The 24,069-nt window shown below is 44.7% G+C and overlaps 1 protein-coding gene across 5 annotated transcripts in view; it reads right to left on the reverse strand.

Annotated features, from left to right (window-relative positions):
• Positions 1 to 24,069, reverse strand: part of LOC142579735 (nucleosome assembly protein 1-like 1-A) — a 33,918-nt gene that overhangs the window by 851 nt on the left and 8,998 nt on the right. For all 5 annotated transcript variants that reach the window (XM_075690247.1, XM_075690243.1, XM_075690249.1 and 2 more), the window contains exons 9-12: positions 21,338 to 21,409; positions 18,188 to 18,327; positions 12,694 to 12,976; positions 1,482 to 1,580 (exon numbers count right to left, since the gene is read on the reverse strand). In XM_075690247.1, the coding sequence (XP_075546362.1) occupies positions 1,482 to 1,580; positions 12,694 to 12,976; positions 18,188 to 18,327; positions 21,338 to 21,409 (594 nt within the window). The remainder of the gene's footprint in view (positions 1 to 1,481; positions 1,581 to 12,693; positions 12,977 to 18,187; positions 18,328 to 21,337; positions 21,410 to 24,069) is intronic.

The following is a 24,069-nucleotide window of genomic DNA, read 5'->3' on the forward strand; positions in this document are numbered from 1 at the left end:
GGAGTGCACACTAAGCAGAAGTTTGCAGAGAAAGGAGGAACTGCTACTGAAGGTTTGTTCTAATTGTACCCCCACATTTTATGCAGGCAATCAACTCGAAACGGTTCTTGTAAGTACTAGTGCAAGCCACGTTACAAAGAATCCTCAAGGTGCACAAATCTCAAGATGATGCAAACCCAATTTCTAATACCCAAGAAATTGCATTGCGCCTTACATTAAGATCAGCTTTCCAAAGCAGTTGTACAAGAGTACTACTACGACACATTCTTTTTGGACAGATCCTTACCAAAACTACAAGAAACAAACTAATACACAAGTTGGCTACAACATAGCACTAAAATGCTTTAAGGAGGGGTGGGTGTTTAAGCAGCTGTGTGCCCTGATGTCGTATGCATGCATGTTATCAGCTTTGCAGATCTTGGCTTGTGAGAACACGCCAGCTGTCTGGCCTTAGACAAGGTGTAAAAGAAGCGGAGACAAAAGGCAAGCGATGCCTGATGAGCTCTCTGCTCCCTTTACATAAATACACAACAATTTGGCTACTTTGCAATTCTGAAGTTCTAATGCAGCACTGTAGTTATCGCTAAACAAAAGCAAATGCATGCATGTTCGTCTTGTGCGTTACCCTGTCAAGTGATACGTACACAAATGGAACAAGCCCTATATCAAGGCTTAACCTTCCAGCCTTTTAGACAATGGATGGATTCAGGCTGACCATACTGAAATGTGCCAACACTATACTACATCACTCAGTTTTGGCAGCATTCCCCCCAAGCTTCGAGAGCTACGTGTAGGACACACTTGGGACTGGATTGCTCCAACATACGGAACCTCCAGTACGGAGTATGTGCGTCCCTCTAGAACTTTGATGTACCTGTCAGTTTCTTTGAGAATTGGACACAAATCAAGTCCAACCACCAAGTGTCTGCAGGATGCTACACAAACTGGCAGCATAATAAGCACTGCCTTATGTGAAATGACAAGGGACGAATGTAGAAGGCAGTGAATTCTGGCTGCTGAATGTTGGTGTTCTATGGCCATTTTGCATGCTGATCTATGTGCAGCTCCCACTGCTATGCAGACCAGTGACACCATTTTGGAGCGATGCTGTTTATTCTAAAGGATAACTACATACTGCAGTTTTTGTTTTCCCTTCTTACTTTGAACTGCACAGCAACACAAGATGCAAAATTACCACAAAAGCAATGTTCAAGTTTTAGTGCTCCAAAGAGTTGCAATAAGCCTCCCCCCCCCCCCCCCCCAAAAAAAAGCGAATTTATTATAACAAACTAATACTTATCCAAACATGACCCTTGCACAACTAAGGGTACTACCAGCTAATGTGTGTGGCACAAGAGCCAACAGCATTACAATGCAACTTATGTAAGCAGTAAAAGCGCAAGCAAGCAGAGAGGCTTATGGCTAGTGCAATGTGCAAAGCGGTGGGACTAACAAATCAACTAAAGAACAGCGACTCTTACCTTGGGCGCATAGTCTGGGTCATTCTCGTCATCTTCGTCAAGGAACTCGTTCTGGTCATCATCTTCCTCATCATCAATGTCTTCTTCATCTTCATCATACTAAAACAAATGAAATGAAATATTTCATGGTACACACATTTTACAAGATAAACCCAAATGAAGAACCCAATTGTGTAGAACCAAAAGGTGCAACGTCGCAACACATTTTCTGGCATAAGAGCGACCTGTGCCAACAGCAAAACCAAAATGCAATTTTACTGAAGAACCCACAAGCACTGCGCACTACAAATTTTTGCGATCTGCTAAATATATCTACCAAGACTCATCAAGTCCTTGTACAATACTTCAGTATGGATAGGTGCAGAAGCTTCAACATTATAAAAGCAGCTTTTGAAGAGGAAATTGATTTGGTTTAAGATTCCTATACAATGCAGTGGCTATGTCTAAGGAATGTCACAGCGAGGTTGGGGTGGTAAAATCCAATTTTAACACAGAGTCCTTAATGTGCATATGAAGCTTATGGCAGGAGCATGTTTTGTAAACTTCAAAATGCAGCTGCAATGGCCAAGAAATGAACAGTTGACTCCATGCTCGGGAGAAAGCCGTAGTGGCAGGTGCACGAACTGAGGAGGGAAATTAACAGTGTGGAAGGCCATGAATCGGCACAGCTACATCAGAAACAGGTCTAAATGGCCGCCAGTAGTTGGACGTCTAGGGGCTCATACTGGTGCCTGGGGGCAGCATATGCACACGTGTATAATTAGGGGGACATGCAATGTTCCATGACAGTGGCCCTCTTTCCACTCGTAATGTGCTTCAACACATAAAATGGCTCTGATGTGGCGAAGCTGACTGAAGTGAACTGGCAATAATTATGCACCCTTGCCACACCCAAAATAAGTGCAACCCTGTGCTTTGTTCCTGGTAGGTTTTAACTGGCAGAGCAACACCTGCTCTATTTTTCCAATGCCAGTGCAATCCTTAGCTCCTCAACGAGAGCCGTTGATGCACCTTAATTATGAGAGTTGGCGTGATGCGACGCTACCCAGATGGTACGCCTGCTTGCATAATGCGGGCATATGAGCACGCACTGCTGCTGTTCCCAATGAGAAGTGGTAGATGCTCCGTCCCCGTGTGTCAGGTGTCAGATTATTACGCATCTGTCAGTCTTCCTCTGACTTCTGCTGTGAAGTGCCACCCAGACGGTACTCTCCCCCGCGACCATAAAGCAGGTGCAAACGGTAGCCACCGGACAGAGTAGCAAAGGACGATAGGAGGGTGGTGAACTGTCGAATCGGCTGTATCTGGCTCGCATTGAAAAATAGAGTAGGTGCTGGGCAGACACTCTTCGCCTAGCGCTCCGTGCACGTTTTCTCCCAATATGCTTGCACTAAAGCTTTGTCGCTTGTTGCAAAGTATGCATGCTTCGTAGCAATGCATGAAAGCGAATTCCCACCTGCAGTGCTAAAGTGACGAGACTGTTGCGTTCAAATGCAACGCACATATGAGCCTATGGGATTCAGGTCGAAACTATGAAAGTGCGACGAGGTAGCAGCCACGAAAACAAAATTGAGGAACGTGCCAATGGCGCTCCACTGTAAATAGGTAGCATCAACTACACAGGAGAATGCAAGTTATGTGCCTCAAGATACAAATACTGGAGCATTGGGAACATGACTTCAGCAGGCTGTGTTGTGATACAATGAAATTGCATGTCTGAGGCTCAAACATACACAATTTATGCCTGGCAATGTCAAAACTAAGGAGATACACAAGTGAGGGTGAGAGCATCACTGTTGCTATCCTTTCCCCCGCTAAATCACATAGAATTGCCACGGTGCTTGACATGCCACTTTCAAATTGCACTTCATGCAGTGCGCTGGGCTTCATTTATGAGCCCATCTGAATCATCATCATCATCATCATCAGCCTCTTTACACCCACCGCAGGGCAAAGGCCTCTCCCATACTTCTTCAACTACCCCGGCCATGTACTAATTGTGGCCATGTTGTCCCTGCAAACTTCTTAATCTCATCCGCCCACCTAACTTTCTGCCGCCCTCTGCTGCACTTCCCTTCCCTTGGAATCCATTCTGTAACTCTTAATGACCATCGGTTATCTTCCCTCCTCATTACGTGTCCTGCCCATGCCCCCCCCCCCCCCCATTTCTTTTTTCTTAATTTCAACTAAGATATCATTAACTCGCGTTTGTTCCCTCACCCAATCTGCTCTTTTCTTAACCCTTAACATTACACCTATCATTCTTTCCATAGCTCGTTGCGTCGTCCTCAATTTAAGTAGAACCCTTTTCATAAGCCTCCAGGTTTCTGCCTCGTACGTGAGTACTGGTAAGACAAAGCTGGTTATAAACTTTTCTCTTGAGGGATAATGGCAACCTGCTGTTCATGATCAGAGAATGCCTGCCAAACGCACCCCAGCATTCTTATTCTTCCTATTATTTCAGCCTCAGGATCCCGATCCGCGATCAGAGAATCACTACCTGTCCTAAGTAGATGTATTCCCTTACCACTTCCAGAGCCTCACTACCTATCGTAAACTGCTGTTCTCTTCCGGGACTGTTAACATTAGCTTTCTGCAGATTAATTTTTAGACCCACCCTTCGGCTTTGCCTCTCCAGGTCAGTGAGCATGTATTGCAGTTGGTCCCCCGAGTTACTAAGCAGGGCAATATCATCAGCTAATCACAAGTTACTAAGGTATTCTCCATTAACTCATATCCCCAATCCAGGTCTCTGAATACCTCCTGTAAACACGCTGTGAATAGCATAGGAGAGATTGTATCTCCCTGCCTGACACCTTTCTTTATTGGGATTTTGTTGCTTTCTTTATGGAGGACTACGGTGGCTGTGGAGCCGCTATAGATATCTCAGTATTTTTACATACGGCTCGTCTACACCCTGATTCCGCAATGCCTCCATGACTGCCGAGGTTTCGACGGAATCAAACGCTTTCTCATAATCAATGAAAGCTATATATAAAGGTTCGTTATAGTCCGCACATTTTTCGATCACCTGATTGATAGTGTGAATATGGTCTATTGTTGCGTAGCCAGTAAAGGCTACGCAACAACTAAAGGACCTGCCTGGTCCTTTGGTTGACGGAAGTCTAAGGTGTTCCTGATTCTATTTGCAATTACCTTAGTAAATACTTTGTAGGCAACGGCCAGTAAGCTGATCGGTCTCAAGTCTTTGGAGTTCCCTTTCTTATGGATTAGAATTATGTTAACGTTTTTCCAAGATTCCGGTACGCTTGAAGTCATGAGGCATTGCGTATACAAGGTGGCCAGTTTCTCTAGAAGAATCTGCCCACCATCCTTCAACAAATCTGCTGTTACCTGATCCTCCCCAGCTGCCTTCCCCCTTTGCATAGCTCCCAAGGTTTTCTTTGCTTCTTCCGTGTGGATTTCGAATTCCTCTAGACTATTCTCTTCCATTTTCGTCGTGGGTGCCACTGGTACTGTATAAATCTCTATAGAACTCCTCAGCCACTTGAACTATCTCATCCATATTAGTAATGATATTGCTGGTTTTGTCTCTTAACGCATGCATCTGATTCTTGCCAATTCCTAGTTTCTTCTTCACTGCTCTTAGGCTTCCTCCGTTCTCAAAGGACTCTGGTTTGATGCCTCATCGCGAGACATTACTTTCTCGATGGTTCATCATGAGACTTTACTTCCTCACATCAAACCAGCTAGTATCAAACTGAAATCTAGGTAGAGCTTGAATTATGCTGAAAAGTGCTCCCTTGTCTAAGGGCGCAATTTCAATTGTCATCTGGCCACTACAAGAGTTGCACTTCTTTGTTACTGTTGCAAATGTGCCAACTTTGCAAACATGCATTACTCCTGTCTCAGTATGCAAATGTAGCAAATTCTGATTTGACTAACGCTACACTTGAAAGCGATGCGATATGACAAGCATGGCAACACTGCAACTGACATCCAGTCACTTAAAGCTTCGTTCTCTGACTGCTGCGCTGTTCACACAGAACTTGTCATTCATTGCAAAGGTGATCGCATTCATAAGTTCATCACTCCACAAAACAGAAAGGCTTGATTTTTGCAGAATAAATTATTGTATCTGTAGAAGCAGATGTGCTTTTAGTTCTTTGTAGACAGACAATGGCAGAACCACTATCTGCTAGCAAAAATTGGTAGCACGGAAGACGTCGGGACTTCTTGGCCAACGCAGCCTGTGAAACAGAGTGCAAAAAGCCTGAAGCTGCTATTGGTGGGAGAGCAATACAAGTCAACAAAAAGTAGTCACCAAAGGATGCCTACAGGTCAGAAACAATGATTGCTTGCCAGCATGCACCTCAGATGTCCAGTATACACAACTTGTTGCCTAATGAGGGAGTTGCACATGCCCAGTCCTGCATAACGAATGCCTTGGACATCACTCATGATATGCTGTGGGATGTGGTAAGTGATTAGCAGCTGTGTTTGAACCAGCAAGCATCACGACAACGAACGAGCGTGTTCAAATAAAGTACATACTGTAGTTAACTGCAGTAAATGTTTTCCCCCCTATTTTATAGACCTTAAAGCCAGCAGTCAACCTATACTCCGGTTTTGTCAATCAAGATGCAGTCAGTTCTGTGCTAGCTCCTGGGCCAGAGTTTAAGGTCCTTTGGTCTATTGCCACAAGCTTCTGTGATGTTTTTCAGATCAGATGCCTTGCACTGAATGAAAATGAGAAATTTCACTGTAAACACTGTTGCAACCATGGTAGAAAAATCCAAAGCTAACATCATACGAATTGGAAAATGTAAATAAGATTACAGTGCTCCTACATGGCTCCTGTTTATGCCATTCCTTTCAGAGTGATGATCACTGCAATGGCCTGCATTTGTTTTGGTTCCAAATTAAACATTTTACTGTGCATTATGTCCAGTATCAGCTATGCCACTTAAGCTTTTAAACAATGTTCTTGCACTTTTCGACCTTTGTTGTGCACCACACCCTTCCCATTTCATATCCTTAAAGGAAGTACTGTACACTAATTTCTGCAAACGACTTTCCAAGGCAACTAACGAAGAGTGCCATGTAGGACATCACAGACCCAATGCCTTTATGAAACCAGCCCCATGCTTTGGCTCCAATTCTTCTTCGGGTAGGTGCCCAGCGCATGCTGCTATGGCTGTATTGCGTGAAGCGCACTTATTCCCACAACTTCTGTTTCTTGACAAGGTGAGCGCCATTTCCTAAGAACATTTCAGGTTGTGTCATTACACTTGGAGTCTACCAGGCAATTAGAAGAGTTGGCAGGTATGCAGCTGCAACATGAGGTCCACATCTATTTTTGGTCCATCTCCGAAGTTCACAGTGCAAGAAAGAAGCTTAGCATAGTGCAGTAGGCGGGCACACCTTCCAACTTTATGCTAGAGTTGCTGTATGCATCACGTAAAGCTGGGCTCCGCAACGCAGTGGAGCAACACTGCAGGAACTGCCCGACCAAGTGCAATTGACAGCGGCATTGTTATTACTGTATTCTTGTTGCTGTTAATGCTGCTGGCTGAAAGATATGTTTGCAGGCTTTTCGTAAAATTTTAGAAATGCCACATTATGCACTCTCACATCTTGAGTTATGATGAGGCGCAAAAAGAAAAGTGCATCCTTTTTTAGCAAAGCATGGCGCTGCAGAAGTTGCAAAATTCAACGTAACCATGGGAACTTCACTAGTACAATAAGCACGTAAGGCAAGCAGACTTAGCGTGTCTGCTGCAGACGAGATCCAAAACACTGCTGAATTTGTCCATAACATGTAAAATGCGACATGAATATACTGGAACATTGTTTGCAGTAACCCCTGCACTCTATGTTGAGTGCATGCAATTCCGCGAGTCATCCACCTAGGTCGTATTTACTGTCATACTTTATACACGGAATGAGAGATTTGACTGTTGGAATACGAGCAATCACGTTTTTCAGTTGCCGCGAGCCTGATCACATGCATGCCTAAGAATATTAATCTATGAAAGCATAGCATTATATGTGACACTTTGCAAAGAAAATGGAAAAGCTCGCAGATGCTGCCACAATGCACTTGTGTGCGTTGGTCACACACTGCATTTTCAGTAATCATTGGATAAGGCACATAAACAAAATTCAGCTTCGTTTTCATGAGTTGAGCAATTGACTCGTACTCAAAATAATTGGAAAAAAAAAAAAAGCTGCTGCCATTGCCGCACGAAGGTCTCTTTCCTGCATAACGTTGAAGTCCAAGACTGCATACCTTGGCGCAACAGACTCCCTAAAGGGAGCCTTACAGTAACTACACAATGCATAACATGCTATATAATGCTGTCCACTGGAAACATACCTAATACAGTGAAAGCTCGTCAATTCGACCTTAGTTCATTCGGAAAATCCAATAATACGACCTTTGCGCCTGGTCCCACCAATTATATATTGGAGTCTATGGGATGAAACTCTCGTTAATTTGGATGGATTCCAGTCCACCTTGGATAATTCGGACGATTTTGGGCAGCTATCAAGGCTCGAAAACGAAAATACGGCAAACGTAGCACAAAAGTGATACTTAAACACAGCATCGCCATTGACATCAAATGGCTGAAACTTGGCCAATCCAATCCAATTGGCTCGACTTGTAGCTGGGTGGGCACTTTTCCTTGTTTTTGCATGTGTCGGCGTTCTCGATGGGGCCATTTTGTCACTTTGTTGCTGCACCACATCCTTGCATGCTGTTTTGCCAAGGACCACTGGATTTAGCGCAGCTCAGTTATTGAGCTTTATTGGTGCTTTTCTGTTGTGCACCCGTGTCACTGCATTCTCTGCCGATGCCAAAATCAGCGAAGCGGCCGAAATGCAAGGCCAAGGACTTGGCTACCAAGGTGTAAATTTTGCGGGCCCTGAAGGACGGGCTCTCTCGACAAGCCATGAAGAAGCAAGACGTGAAAAGAAGTACATTGAGCACGTATGTGAGAAATTAAGAACAAGTTCTTCAGGCGTTCGAAAGCGAGCAGTTTCGAGCGTCACGAAAGAGTTTGCGAACAGCTGCTCATCCAGAGTTGGAAGAGGCTTTGCTTCAGTGGATGGTCGACTTGCGTAATGCAAACCTGCCATTGAGTGGACCCCTCATCATGGTGCAAGCCGAGGTTTGCACTGATGATGCATATCGATGCATGCAAAGCATCGGAAGGGTGGTGTGCGCGCTTCAGAGCGCGACATGGCCTCGTTTTTAAGACTGTGGCGAAAGAGGTGCTGTCAAAGGAGACGTTGCCAACAACTGGAAGAACGCTGAGCTGCTCGAACACATCGCCGCCTACGATCCAAATGATATATTTAATGCTGATGAAACAGCACTTTTCTTTAAGGCTTGCCAGACAAGACTGACCACGAAAGAAGATCCGTGCATCGGTGGCAAATGATCCAAGGAACGCATCACCATTCCTTTAGCCGCCAACATGACAGGAACAGAGTGCTTGCCGCTTGTCATTGGAAAGGCACAAAAGCCACGGTGCTTTAAGAACATGCCTGCTCTTCCGGTGGAATACCGAGCGAATAAAAAGGCCTGGATGACGGAAATTTTTCGAGGCTGGATGCAGAAGTTAGAACGTCAGTTTTCCGCAAAGAACAAGTGTTAATGGTGCTGGACAATTGTAGTACGCATAACAGTGTCACCGGACTGGACAACGTAGAAGTTTTCTTGCTGCTGAACACAACATCTGCCCTTCAACCGATGGAACAAGGCATAATTCAGTATGTCAAGACCAAATATCGCAGGCGCATGCTTGAATGTACGCTCCTGTGCCATTAAGTCTGCAAGCAGTACGATATGAATCTTGAGCGCGGTCAACATTCTTGCCTATGTTTGGCACAACATGTTTGCATGGTTGGCTGTCAGGCCTCTAGCTACGTATTGTAAACAAAATGGGCAGTGATCACATTCAGAACACAGGGTAACAGTGTGGCACTGCCTTGCAAAAGTGCAGAGCTCGGGCTGGCACAGCAGTGACCACAGGTAGCTGAAAAATGTGGAGTTATGGTAACCAGATGTGAATGGCGTTTTCCAACAAGGAAAAAGAAACGCAAACTTGACATTGCTGATGACAGTGTCCACGTGCCATTTAAAGGAGTACATGGCATGTACAAGAACAAGCTCGAGGGCAGAGACGAGAAGGGAGAAACGAGTGGCAGCCGCATTCTTGATCATCCAACATCTGTTACTTTGCTTTTACGACATCATTTCCAAACGTTCTTGCACGTTTGTCATAGACTGCCACTATATAACATTTTTTACCTCAGGGTTGTTTTGGGTATTTTTGATTGCGAAGAGTGCTGCAGATCACCACCACCAGCATCAGAAACAATCCTGAATGGCTGCCAATACAGTTATTAGACGTCTTGGTGTTTGTGCTATGACTGGAGACTGTGTGCGTGCGAAAAACTGACAAATACTATGTTGCCCCTTTGGACTCTTAATATGATTGATCATGTAACATGACTGTACTGCAGCATATAACTCAGGGATGGAAGCGGCCAAGGAAGTTTGGAGCAGCTCTGGGAGCAGAAAATTTGGCGCTTTGGAGCTGGTCAGGAGCATGAATTGTCTGTTTTGGAGCAACTTCATTAACGTCAATGTGAGTGAAACAGGCATGAAAAAAAATGTGTTCCTTGTTTGACTTTGCAGAACGCTATTAGGTTACGGCAGATCAGTTCTACAGAAGCCTGCAAGATGAGCAAAATTGCTGACAAAGAAAAATTGTCATCCACAATTCTTTGGTTTCTCAGGAACTACTATTAAATTGCATACCAGATGAGCCAACGAAATAACGCCAAGAAAAATAACCAAAAGCTTTCCGTCAGCAGTGTCCACTCAATGTTCATAGGTTTGTGTTAATGCTAGTCGAGTTTTTTTCCTTCTTTTTCATTGTGAACAAGCAACTTATGTTTAGTTTTAATGAACTCTTATTACTTTACTTATTCAATGAGGTGTCAATGCAAAGGTTGTGGAATATGTCCAGAAATTACAGATAACAGCGTACATATATAGCGACCTAGGTCTTCTGTAGTCTGCCACATTATTGCCGCGAATGCAATTTTGGAGGTTTGTGGTTTCGCCAAGCAGAGAAAGGGACACTAAAGGCAAACAGCAAGTCAAGCTAAAGTGATAGATCAGTGCTTGAGAATCTTGAAGGCGTCAATATCGCTAAGAGAGCCTTAATTATCGAGAAATGGAGGCAAATGCAGGACATGATTAGAGACTCCCCCGCGACATTGAAGCACTTGCCCGACGACGAAAGCACTCAGTTAAATTCTGTTACTAGTGGCTCAACTACTCGCTGCAAAAAACGTCCTTTTGTCGTATTATAAGATAAAATAAAATGCTACTTGTCGAGTTCTATTTCGTTTTTAGAAAAAAAGAAATTGAAATTGCCGTTGACAACTACGCAGACGGTCAAAAGGTTTTGTTTGCGCTCGCCTCTGCACTGCCCATGCTTTCGCATTTCGGCATTTTCCAGATTGCGCAGTGCTGCGCTCGTTTTGCTGGCTCATGAAACTCTCCCAAGCTGCAAGTAGCAGAGCATTTGACTTCCATGTGATGTCGTGGGATGCCCGAATGGTCCACGCTACTTGGCCAAAATGCAGCTGCAGTGGTAAATCCACCGCTGTTTTGACTCTGTACCGCCATCTGTCGAGCGCAGTTTTACTCACCGAGGGCAGGCAGCAAAGGGTGGTGATGGCGCATGCAACGTCACCACTCCCCCACTTAGGTGGCGGGTCATTTGAACTTCGAAAGAGGCATTCGGACCATTGAGATGCAATTTTATCATAAACTAAGTCTTCGCTTGGCATAAAACAAGCATAGCGAGGTTTCTCGGATGGTATTTAAACAGTCCACGTGGACTTAGTATTTGCCTTTAGTGTCCTTTTTATTATGACCATAATCTGGCTGCTAAGGTTGACTAAAAACAAAATTTTACATCCTTGGCTTGCATTCTACGGCTGCAAGATCCCGATTTTGTGTGGCGTGGCCAGGCAGAAAATAGTGTAGCCCGAGTGCGAATTTGAGTAATTGTGGTTGCCATTTGGATAATTGTGACCAAGAAGTTTCATGAAAGCAAGCATGTGGTTTGTCGGTGTGCTGCACTATCATCCCGCTAACAAGACGTGGTGCACATGTGAAATAGATTTAGAATGTCACATGCACGCCGTTTACACATTCATCGATGCAGAGTACCAAAAGGGGGCAAAATCAAGCACTAAAATGCATAACGAAACTGATGAACTACATGCTGAGCAGACTGTATGACCTTATTCATTCAGAGTGGTTTTTCTTCCCAAATGCCCCATAAAATCTAGTTCAAATCAATTAGCTGGTCCAAATATATGCAAGGGCGTAACACTTTTATAAAAATTAGTAATGCACTGTGTAGCACAAAACAGTTTTCGCTTACTTGTGGCCTAGCTACATATGCCACCACACACACCCACGCTACAAGGACGCCGAGCTGAAACGGATTGCTTAGACTTCGATAGCAGGGCTAAGCGCGAGCTAACATGTCTATGGCTGTGCGGCTACCACTGAGCACGCACATACTAATAAATTTGGCAACTTCGTTCGGAATTAAGTGTTTTGGCGCAGGTTGGCACAATTGGCACTGCCCTTCCATCCCCAAGGACTACACGAAGACAGTTACTGAGACTGACGATAGCGCACTTTCAGCATTCGGGAAGGGGCTTGACAGGCCTAAGCGAGAGTATACATTTATTGTATTTATAGCACTGTGCGAGAGTGACTCTCTGCAGTGCTAAATTTACGTGAATGCAGAGTTAACCACAATTTAGGATATGGGAACAGAACGGCAACATATCAAACAGAAACAAACAGATAGTAGTCAATGGGCTAATTTAGATTGGGGACCTCAAAAACTAGCAGCGGGGAAACAGCGAGGAATGTATAACAGGGTTCGACTACTTTCCATTATTTTGCATATCCATTATTTTAATTCTGGCTTGACGTACACGACTGCTGTAGTGTTCACTGCACTGCACAAAGTTGTTGACTATTTTATAAAGTTCAGCACAGAGATTCCATTTCCACCCCCAAAGAACAGTGAATTGCAATAAGTCTTGCAAAATGCATGCCACACTGAATGAAAATCATTTCTGATACGTGCAATTAACCTGGGAGTTTTGAGTATCTCAACGTCGAGCAGTGACTACAAACCTCATCCTCCTGGAGGGCCTCTCCCGTGAAGTAGAGCACGGCACGGGGCACAATGCGTTCCTTGAGCACATGCCCGATCTCGAAGTCGGCAGCGAGCAGGGCCTGCGTGTCCTCATCCAGCTGCTCGCCTGCCGCTTCACTCGGTGGGCTGAAGAAGTTGAAGAATGAGTCCTTCTGCACAGTCTTGGTCACAAAACGCACTGTTCCCTTGCTCTTGTGCTTCTGCTTTTTCTTGAGTGTTTTCACTGTCACATTCTTTCCCTTCTTCCAGTCAATTGTACACCTGCGCAAGTACACACACCAATGAAGTGAGAACTGGGCATGGCCAAGGCCCCATGACTTATTGAAATAAAGAATAAAAGCAACAAAATTTCACCGTAGCAGAAAGCATAAAACTTGTGCATGCCACCTTAGAAACTGCTTTTGGTAACAGCAGATTATAAACATAGCATAAGAACCCATACATAATAAGAGCATTTTTTTCTCCTATTACTAGCGTTTCAAATTTACAGCTCTTACTACAGGCCGATCCAAAACAATGTCAGCGAAAAATCAGATTCGAATTTTTGGTTCCTTTACTACTGCATGGGTACGATCATCCTCACTGTTCCCTCCTTGTTGTGGCATATGCGAAAAGCATCTCCCGTTGCCCCCTCCAATGACGTTTTTCTCACCGATGCTGAAACCCCACTCGGCTTGAACGTTTGATGATGCCTGTGTGGCTAGCACAACTTTTTGTTTGAAAGCGGCACTACAGTGGCATCGCCTGTTTGGTGCTATTACGATAATGCCACGCTATGAGCCACGCCACACGCTATGACAGGTCGAAACAGTGACGTCACTCGTGTACGTCAGTTGGCTACTGGTGCGGCTAGTAGCGGCTGCATTACCGACTTCTAGGTGCTGCTAGCTATGCACCATATTTAGAATCTTCAATTACAGACTGGTGCATCTTTAAAAATTCTTGAATCTAAGCCGACCCTAGAGTTTGATATACGATTATTTGTCAACTATCGGCCTAGATTTGAATAATTACGGTATATCACCATGGGACAAAGGTGTAAAAATTGCGTGAAAAATAATTTAACGTTTTGACCCCAATGAAATACAGACGAACCCACTCGCAATGATCCCAGATTTAACTATCTATACGTTATAACCGCATTTCACGCATTTACTATTTTTCAACCCTCTGTATTGAAACTGTTCAGATATATTGAACATATTCAAGCACCATACTGTTACAACAAACACTTCAATCTTAGTAGCTGTAATACGAGGGCGCATGCGAAGTTCCGAAGCACAGGAGCACAACTGAACCGGATGCATGCGTAGCTGTAGCTTAGTTAAATTCTTGAACATCTTGAAGGGAGAGTCCACGTGTAACTACAGTCGAACCAGCTTAAATGATACCGGATTTAACAATATATCTGATATAAGGATGAGCACGCGTTGCACAGTTAATTTTAGTATGTGTTCTATGGTTAAATAAAACTTACAATTCTCTCATGCTGCATTATCAGTTAGCAATTAAATCTGAAAAACAGGTGTGAGCACCGAAAAAAAAAAAAGAAACACTGTCAACTTTGCCACATGAGCCTCTGTGCCACGCACCCAGCATGGCACGCAGTTATCTCAGTGCATCGCTGGCCCTTTCACCTTCTTTCTGATGTCAAAGGGGTGGAAGGGAGAGCAGCCAGACTTGACTGTTATAGACAATAACTGTGCATCGGAATGTTGTAGGAAACAGTTTATTTTACCATAGAACCCACACAAAAGTTTACTGTGCATTGGATGCTCATTGTTACATCTAAGTATTGTTAAATCTAGTAATGCTAATTTAGTCAATTCAACTACTTTTCTGTAATTAAAAGGTTTGGATGTTTGCCCCTCTGCTTCCATAACCAAGATGGTAACAATGGGATTACCTTGGCACTTGAATACTGATACAAGTGCGACTGATTTGATACAATGACCACTTGCTATTTGCAGAACTGTGGAGTTCATTATAAATCGGTTCCACCGTGTCACAACTGTCCTCAAAGGGAAGAAAATTGCCAGGAACTTGCAAAGCCGATCGTGGCAGCATACCAAACAAATGTGTGCATGTTGTAATTACTGCCACACACAAACAAACATGACAGCAAAATGAGCACAGCACGTTTTTATGTTGCACTGATGAGAAGGGGCGGATGAGGCCTGTATATGCAGCCCAACCACCTGACGCAGTGCGACTGCTACGCAATCATAACAGTCCCGACAGCTGCTAGGGCGCAACACTGTTGCAGCTCCTTGACATTGCAATGTCAAGTGGACGCAGCTCTAATGCAATGCAGCCTTCACGAATGTTTACAGGAATACTAAATTGAAATACAGACTTGTGGATTGCACTCTAGCAATGTGTGAAGACACTTAACGCAAAGTATTCTCTGCCTAGTTTAGGCACTTGAGCCTATCTAGCCTTTTACACCATTGTGGTTTCCTTTAACTGGATCTACATCAGGATATGCATGACATGACAGGCATGAATGACAACGTCTGTCTCTCTTCTGTCACAGAAATGAGATAACAAACCCCATGGTTTACTTTACACAAACATCTTTGCCCATATGGCGACGCTTGGAAGAGCCCTGCATGCTGCTGGATAGCCAGCTGCCTGCAAAATGCTACGCATACAGTATTCCCATAGTATGTGGGATCTGCATAGTATTTCTCTTGTGTCTCCTGATGTTTGGCTTCAGCATGCTATGTGGTTGCAGCAGCCAGCCACTGTTGTTGCTATGACAAGCAACTACAGAAAAACCTCGATACGTTCGCGTTACGTACGTTTTCCTGGAACCAATGTTCGCAATCAAGAACACAAAAAAAAATGACCCAATAAAGTTACAATCAATTTATACCGGTCCATACGTTCCCAGAAAATACAATTTCTTGTACCAATGTTTAGTACGTCGCCAAATTGGATTGCACAATACGTTTCCCAACCACTAGATCCAATGTAAAGAATGAAATGCGCAAGGTGCATGCGATCAAAACCAGTATATAGCTGCCCACTGCGGAAGCTTCACCGCACTGCTAGTCGAGCGCGAAAACGCTGGCGCGCACTTGATTTTTAATTTGGTACCAGAAAATCTCTCCGGGGTCATCGCATGCGGCACCCACAATTTTCACCGCCAATCCTAGTGTGATAAGCACCTTCGCCTATCTGTTTCACAGTGCATGGTGCCGTCGGAAGCGTAGTGCACGCTTTTAGTAGGCGATAACCGAAATGCACCGCCGTCCACTGCTGCAGACTAAATGTGCAAGTTTTCTGGCTATTGGATCCCATGTGAACAAGGAAAGGCCAGAGGCACGCACGATGGGGAACAGTATACAGGGTGTTCCAGCTAACTTTGGCCAGATTTTAAATATATGCGAATGCCACATAGCTGGACAAAACCAATACAATGCCTGCTGTCGCTTGGAGATGCTCAGATTATTTTCTGCATTCCACCTAATTGAATCATTAGCCTTAATCAACTTCTTAAATGCTACAATTAGATGAAAAGTGTGAATGAGAAAATTGTAGAGAGACATGAAAAACTACAGATCCAGCTTTCTGTTACTCAGTATGTGCTACATAAAAAAGTTTTTCTGAGCGTGAAAAAAGCTCGCAAATGCATGCAAAATTGCCACGCAAATGGCTACACGAGGCACTGCCGTGTTTACTCACATAATGACTGTACTTGCGTAATGATCACACCCCGATTTTTGTCAAAATTCCATTTTTTTTTCTTTCCCGTGTGAGGATCGCACCCTGAACTTGGCACACAACATATCCCTGCGACAAGTCTAGCTAATGACTATTGCGCTTACCATCTGTTGAATGCTACGCGAACGACTCTTACCAAGCGGTCTGCACGCACCCAACATTCTTAATAACCAGATGCCCCATTTCTTCACTTCCTGCACTTCTAAAGAAAAAGCTACAACCAAACATGCCTCGGCTTTATTATTTGTAGGCTTCATAATGGTTTTGGTCAACAACATAAAGGGCGCCTTGCGATTCTTCTAGTACGCATGCAACAAATCGCGAGCGGCAAATACAGTAAAAACAGGCTTACACTGATACATTAGAAGTGTACCCTATTCATACACCGATGCTTGTAACGCAGCTAAGATATTTGCCCACCCTTAACGGAAACGTGCCATATTAGGATAGCAGTGAAGACAAATGTCAGTTTCCGCAGCATGCCCGCCATGTGTTTCTATGTCACTGGCAGCTACGCGCGCCCATCTCTGTCTGTCCCCTCAAAGTGGACATGGCTACGTTATTGTCGCAAACTTGCCGATACTAACAATATTATTCATTGCTGATATGGAAGAAACTGTTTCAATGCACGTAATGTACTGACGAGAAGTAAAATAATCGCGTTCAACTTGCTCCGCCGGCTGCCATTTTTGTTTTTGTGACCCGCACTGACAGTGGCAGTCACCTGGTTGTCATCCCACAGCAAGTGCGGGATAAGAAGAAAATGTTTCTGTGGGAAATTTAACCTGCGTAATGATCGCAACCCTGAATTTGCTTCAAATTTTCTGGACAAAACGCGAGATCATTATGCGAGTAAATACGGTATGTGTATTTGCAGGCTTCTTTCATACTCTGAAAACACTTCATCGAAGCAAGAGAGATGCACTTCAACTTCGTCTGCTTGTTCCCACTGTCATGCAATCATGTGCGCAGGTACCAAAACTATGCCATTTTCTACTGCGTTCCAGCGCGTGATCATGCTCTGCGATCTGCTTGTTATGCCTCGGTATTCGTGTAGCACTGAATTATACCGCTAGTCATGTGTGCTTGTGCACAGCATGCAAAATCATGTACTGTGCGAAACGAGACATCACAACAGCTCGCGCGCCGCAGAAGTGCGCAGCGCCGCAAGGAGAGGAAAAACCTAGAGGAGAAAAATATGAAGGTGGGACATATGAGTCACACGATCCTTGAGGTCCGGTATGAGGAACGCAGGGGAGGAATTTCGCTTGTGGATGCTATACAGGGCAAGTGGAGAGAGTCGTTATGCAGTGGAGCTCGCCTTCTGAAATCATGGGTTCACAGCACTGAAATATTTATCTCTGCTATTAATGAGCCGATTTGAAAGATTATGGTGGAACACTCCCTAGAGGACACGTAACAACTTCCAGCATATAACCAAAATTTGCTACGGGGCCTGGTGAGGGGCCATTTAACAAGGTTTTATTGTGGAGTTGGCGGAAGCACTCCTATACTAATACCACCTTAGTGTGGATACCTTGAGTGAGAGGGGAAGTTGCTTTATGCTTTCTGGCTCTGATGTAGGCATGTGCAGACTCGCGCAAGCAACTTGTGCCCAATTTTTCTGGCCTACTTGCAGAGCTTTCTGGCGATCATGTCCAGTGGTATAGAGTCTACACATGAAATGGGTTCACATGCACGCACACTCCAGAATGGGGGCAGTGTTCAAAATTACACACTTACCCCTTACAGCCAACAATGTCTGGTCCTTCGAAGGACAGGGGGTCACTGTCGTCCACCTCACACTTAACTTCGTACGTTTTCGTGAGCACAGTGTTCGAGAAGAAGTCGTTTGGCTCGAAGTAAAATTCCAGAACAAAGCCCTGCAATAGAACCAATGCCAGGTCTGGTAAAACCTCACTCCTCCACAGCACCAGATAATTACTGGCTATTCACTCATTGTACATGCAAGAACACCTGGCATTAGGATTTTAAAATTTGGGCCATTACAATTCACACCTGTGTAGCACTGACAATTGCTAAATTTGCCCAGGAATTCTAAGTAGTACAGTAAACTTTCGTTAATTCAATCCTGACAGAACCGACAAAATGATCAAACTATCCCAGTGGGTCAAATTAAGCAAGATGCAGAAAGAACACCAAAACACCTGATTCACTTCGCAGTATTTGCTCGATTCTAACACAACCACTTTGTGTCGAAAGTGCTAACTTAGAGATAGCATACACCGTATTTACTCGAATCTAGGCTGACCCCGACTCTAAGCCGACCCCCTAAAGTCTGAGCAAAAGAAAGGAAAAAAAAATGAAAAAAAAAAAAAACCATATTGCCTCAAATGCAGGCAGAACAAAACAGGGAGGACAGTGTTCACAAAATGCAAACAGCATTTACTGAATTCATTCGAAAGAGCTCATTCAACGTCGCCGTCGTTGCTAGACTCGTCGCTGCCACCTTCAAACAGTGCACTATTTTTGGTACCTGTAAGTGCATTAGATATGCTGCACTTTTTAAAGGCGCACACGATCGAAGTACCTGGGATGTCGTCCCACGCTGCAGCTACCCAGCCCGCCAGCTGCGATAACGATGCATGTTTGATGCGGCCCGTTGCCGTTAGCATGTGGTCTTCGCCAGTCAGCCAGTTCATGTAATATTTCCGCAGACGATCCTTGAAAAGGTTGTTGATGCAGACACGAAGTGGCTGCAACTGGCCCGTCACGTTACCCGGTATGACAGCAAGGTTTGTGTTCGCTTGGGCAAGCGCAGCCTTCACGTTGTCGGTCAAGTGCCCACGGTAAGAGTGCTTTGTCAAAAGGGCTCCTGGACGTCGTCACCACACAATCTTAACCTACACTTCCACCATTGCACCTGTCATCCACCTGTTCTCATTTGCCCACACAATGACATTTCTTGGGAATGTTTCTTGAGCAGGCAGTGTCTTCCTTTTAAATATCATATAAGGAGGGAGTTTATGTCCATCAGCTGTGCAGCAGAGCATCACAGTTGCGCGCTGCTTCTCATAGCCCGCAGAGCGCACCTTCATCTTCTTGGCACCCTTTTCATTCACGGTGTATGCCACTGGCATATCAAAATACACAGCCGTCTGGTCGGCGTTGCTGATTTGCCCAAGGCTGTAACCTGCCGCTTCTCTCTTTCGCAGCACGTAGCACTGAAAAGCTATCGGCTTTTCTTCAAATCACTTGTCAGCTTCTGGGTGATTGAAGTGCGACGTTGGAGGCTGAAGCTGAAGCGCTTCATGAATTTCTGAAGTCAGCCCTGGCTGGCTTTGAAATCCTTTGGTGTTAGGCCTCGCTCCCTCGAAAGTTCCCTGGCTTTCGCTTGGAGCACTTCTGTTGTCACTGGAAGGAGCAGCTGCCCTCTGCGTCCGAACAAAGTCTGCCAAAACTGTCCCCCCACTTCATGGTGACTGCCTTTCTTTGGTCCACTAAATGCCATCCTCGTTGCGGTGCACACAAAAAGCTGCTGCCATTGTCCCCTCCAATGATGGACATTTTTCTCGTCGACACTGAAGTCTCGCCCGGCTTGAAGGTTCGATGATGCCTCTGTGGCTATCACAACTTTTTGCTTGAAAGCGGCACTGTAGTGGCATCTCCTGCTTGGTGCTATCGCGATAACACCACGCCGCACACCGATACGGCCGAAAGGACAGGTCAAAATGGAGACCTCACTTGTGTACGGTTAGCTACTGGCACGGCTAGTAGCAGCTGCGATACTGAATTTTCTACATGGTGCTAGCTATGCACCATATTTAGTAGTTTCAATGAAAAACTGGCATGTTTTTTAAAATCCTCGAATCTAAGCAGACCCTAGAGTTTGGAATGTGGTCTTTTGAAAGAACTATAGGCCTAGATTCGAATAAATACGGTAAGCTCCTAAACAAAGAACACTGCCACACACACCCAATTTTTTTTTTGCAGCAAGAAAAATGGGCCTCTCCTACCCACACCTACAGAGCATGGGTCATATATAACCCATACAGGCCACATGAAAATTTAAAACTACTGGCGCTCCTACAGACTTGCTGTGCCATCTAGTTTATTAAGAAATATAGTTTTTTGTTTCCAGAGTGGACTTTTTTTCCTCGAGCAACAGCGGGTTTCAATGGCAGTACAAAGAGCGCAGTTTGTACAGTCTGACTGCGAAGATGGCAGACTCCAATTGTAGAACCTTTGCGCAAACGCCTTCTCATGATTCTGTTGCATCCTCAAGTGATTAATGAAAATTTATGAGGTTTTACATGCCATAAGCACGATCTGAGTAGGAGGCATGCTGTAGTGGGACTGGAAATTTGGACCACCTGGGGTTCCTTAATGTGCACCTAAATCTAAGTACAGGGGTGTGTACACTGGAGACCCTCAGAACCACTAGGCAGGAATTGTTTTGCAACTCGTGTTCCTTATGACCTAAACCTGCGAAACTTTCACGTGCCACAGGCAATTGAGCAAGAACATTTTGTATACGGTCAAAGACATTTTCCAAACACCAGATTTTTAGGACATGCAAAGTAATTCGGACACCTTTGCACCACTGCCACGTACCCCAGAGAGGCAATTTATAAAAAAAGTCTGAAATTTTGGATGCAGAATCCCTTCGCCGTCATATTTTCCAGACTTTTTTGCCATGACCCAGGTCCAAAACTGCATTATCAAAGCCACCATCGCCACCATTTTGATCATCTTGCCGCCTCATACAGGCACTCTTACACGCAGATCCACTGGCAGCCGTAGCCACCACTGCGGTAACGATTGGGCCACCTGCTTCAACATTTGCTACCAAGCTTCTTGCTGTTCAGTGCCCATGTTTTTCATTTACAGAATTCACCGCTTTATACTGTGCAACACTTTTTAAGAACTTACGAGAGGGCCTGGTGGTTCCAGTGGGCGGACCTTGATGTCTATCAAGTGCTTCAGGATCTCCTCATCATGCTCCTGAAATGAAATTCAAAAGGAACAGCGCATGAAAACCAACCCTTTCAGCACTTTTATGTGCCGTCGCAAGCACAGCCTTTATCTGCTGCAGGCACATAACCTGGGCCCGTATTCTGAAATGTTCGCCTTCCACGAAACTATCGCCTTGGCTATGCCCCTGCCAACGGCACGTGCCTATTGGCAGTTTTAGCTAAGCCGGAAAATAAACAATGCCATCTAGTAGTTCCAGCCTACATCATTTTGAAGTCATGGTGTCGACGGGTGCTCTCAGTATATATTGAACAAACGAACATGTCTTTTGGCGTTCGGTTGGCGGTGGAGTGTAGCAGAGATAAGATAGGTGGTAGTTTATAGTAGCGTTTTTGGTGGCGTCTTACACGCATTGTTTCGCGGCGTTGTTTGTCGATTTAATTAAGATAAAAATTGAACACTTCCTTATTCAATTTATTTTACCTAAAGCGGCCATAACCCACCGTAGTCTGTGAGCAGAACCCGTACTACAGCCACTACACTCGGAAACAACACACCCAAGCCACTCTGCACTCACGTGGTGCACTCCGACGTCACAGGTAAGCAGTCGCTTGATTTAATGAACGCGACTATTGAGGTGGTGAAACTGTCGCGGAAGGCAAACGTTTCAGAATACGGCCCCTGTACGATCATTAATTGAAACAATTAGACAAGTACCAAACCTTTCATTTCAGCAAAGAGAAAACTGAGGGATCCAGAATTACAAGCAAGTATTTTCTACGCTTTTGAAATGGAGCCACCATAACCAGCAATTCAGCCAACACCATTCTGTCTAACCAAAACCGAACCTTTTGGTCGAAATGGTGACATTGCTGCCGGCGACTTGTGCACACCTCGAATGCACCATTGCATCAGAGGTTACTGCTAGCAACAATGAATACTTTGTTAAGCGCAAAAAGACAGACACAAGAAAGACGACAGGACAAGGCGCTACTCTCAACTGACATCATTTTATTGCGTCACTCCTTTATAGACCGCTCAAACCAGAGGAATATGCGCAGTGAGCACCATGCGGTGGAGCCACCAACGTCCGATCCCAAGAGCGCACTCATGCGACCGAATCCAAAAAACCAAATTCAGCGCTGTACAAGGTTAAGGAAGGCACACTAATGCACAGTGACCCCAATGACTGAATGAAAAATGCTTCTGATAACTCTCGGGCGGTGGTGTCACGACTCTTCTTCAAGATTGTGGTATCACGAAACATGGGTTTGCATTTGCATGTTTTACAATGCTGAGCCAAATGCGAACCTGTGCCTGTTGGTATGGATCGCTCATGTTCTCTCAGGCGCTCGTTAACACAGCGGCCTGACTGCCCTACATACACTTTGCCACATGACAAGGGAATTTTATAAACCACACCGACGCTGCAGTCTACAAACTTCACGTGGTTCTTTTCACAATCAGGTTTTTTACTTGTTTGAGAAATACGGCTGCACAACATCGACAGTTTCTGAGGAGCGGAAAACACTACCGGAATTTTGTATCTGGTGGCGACATTTTTCAGATTGTGAGCCACTCCGTGGCAATACGGCACAACTTCAGGCCTTTTCTTTTGTGTGCTGCAGTTACTTTTATGCCGCTTGCCTTTCAGTTTTTGAAGCAATACTTCCGAGACTGACGTCACCACCACACTTGGGTAACCAGCAGCCTGCAGCCTATTTAACTGTGCAAGGAAACTCATGTTCGCAGAGTGATGACAAGACTTCTTTAAGGAAGATTCTAAACACATCAAGGCAATGGCGCGTTTCACAGTCTTTGAATGCGCAGACGCGTAAGGTAAAAGTTCATTACGTGCACGTGGCGAGTACATCCAACAGGCGTGGCCTGTTTGTAAGGAAAGCTGCAAATCTAAAAACTGGAGTTTACCGTCCCTAGATAGCTCATGTGTGAAAGTTAGACCTTTGCCATTGTCATTGAACAGAGTTAAAATATCAGCTACCGTCACGGAGCATTCGTTGTTAGTCTGTTTTATCACAACAAGAAAATCGTCAACATATCTAAAAATTTGAACAGTCATTGTTTAAGGCACTCTTAAGGGCGCGATCGACAAACGATAAAAAAATATTACAAAGAGCAGGCGCCACACATGAACCAATACACACACCATTTTTCTGGATAAAAAGGTTATGAACTTTTACCTTACGCGTCTGCGCATTCAAAGACTGTGAAACGCGCCATTGCCTTGATGTGTTTAGAATCTTCCTTAAAGAAGTCTTGTCATCACTCTGCGAACATGAGTTTCCTTGCACAGTTAAATAGGCTGCAGGCTGCTGGTTACCCAAGTGTGGTGGTGACGTCAGTCTCGGAAGTATTGCTTCAAAAACTGAAAGGCAAGCGGCATAAAAGTAACTGCAGCACACAAAAGAAAAGGCCTGAAGTTGTGCCGTATTGCCACGGAGTGGCTCACAATCTGAAGAATGTCGCCACCAGATACAAAATTCCGGTAGTGTTTTCCGCTCCTCAGAAACTGTCGATGTTGTGCAGCCGTATTTCTCAAACAAGTAAAAAACCTGATTGTGAAAAGAACCACGTGAAGTTTGTAGACTGCAGCGTCGGTGTGGTTTATAAAATTCCCTTGTCATGTGGCAAAGTGTATGTAGGGCAGTCAGGCCGCTGTGTTAACGAGC

Source organism: Dermacentor variabilis, chromosome 4 (assembly GCF_050947875.1).
Source record: "Dermacentor variabilis isolate Ectoservices chromosome 4, ASM5094787v1, whole genome shotgun sequence".
NCBI classification, from domain to species: domain Eukaryota; kingdom Metazoa; phylum Arthropoda; class Arachnida; order Ixodida; family Ixodidae; genus Dermacentor; species Dermacentor variabilis.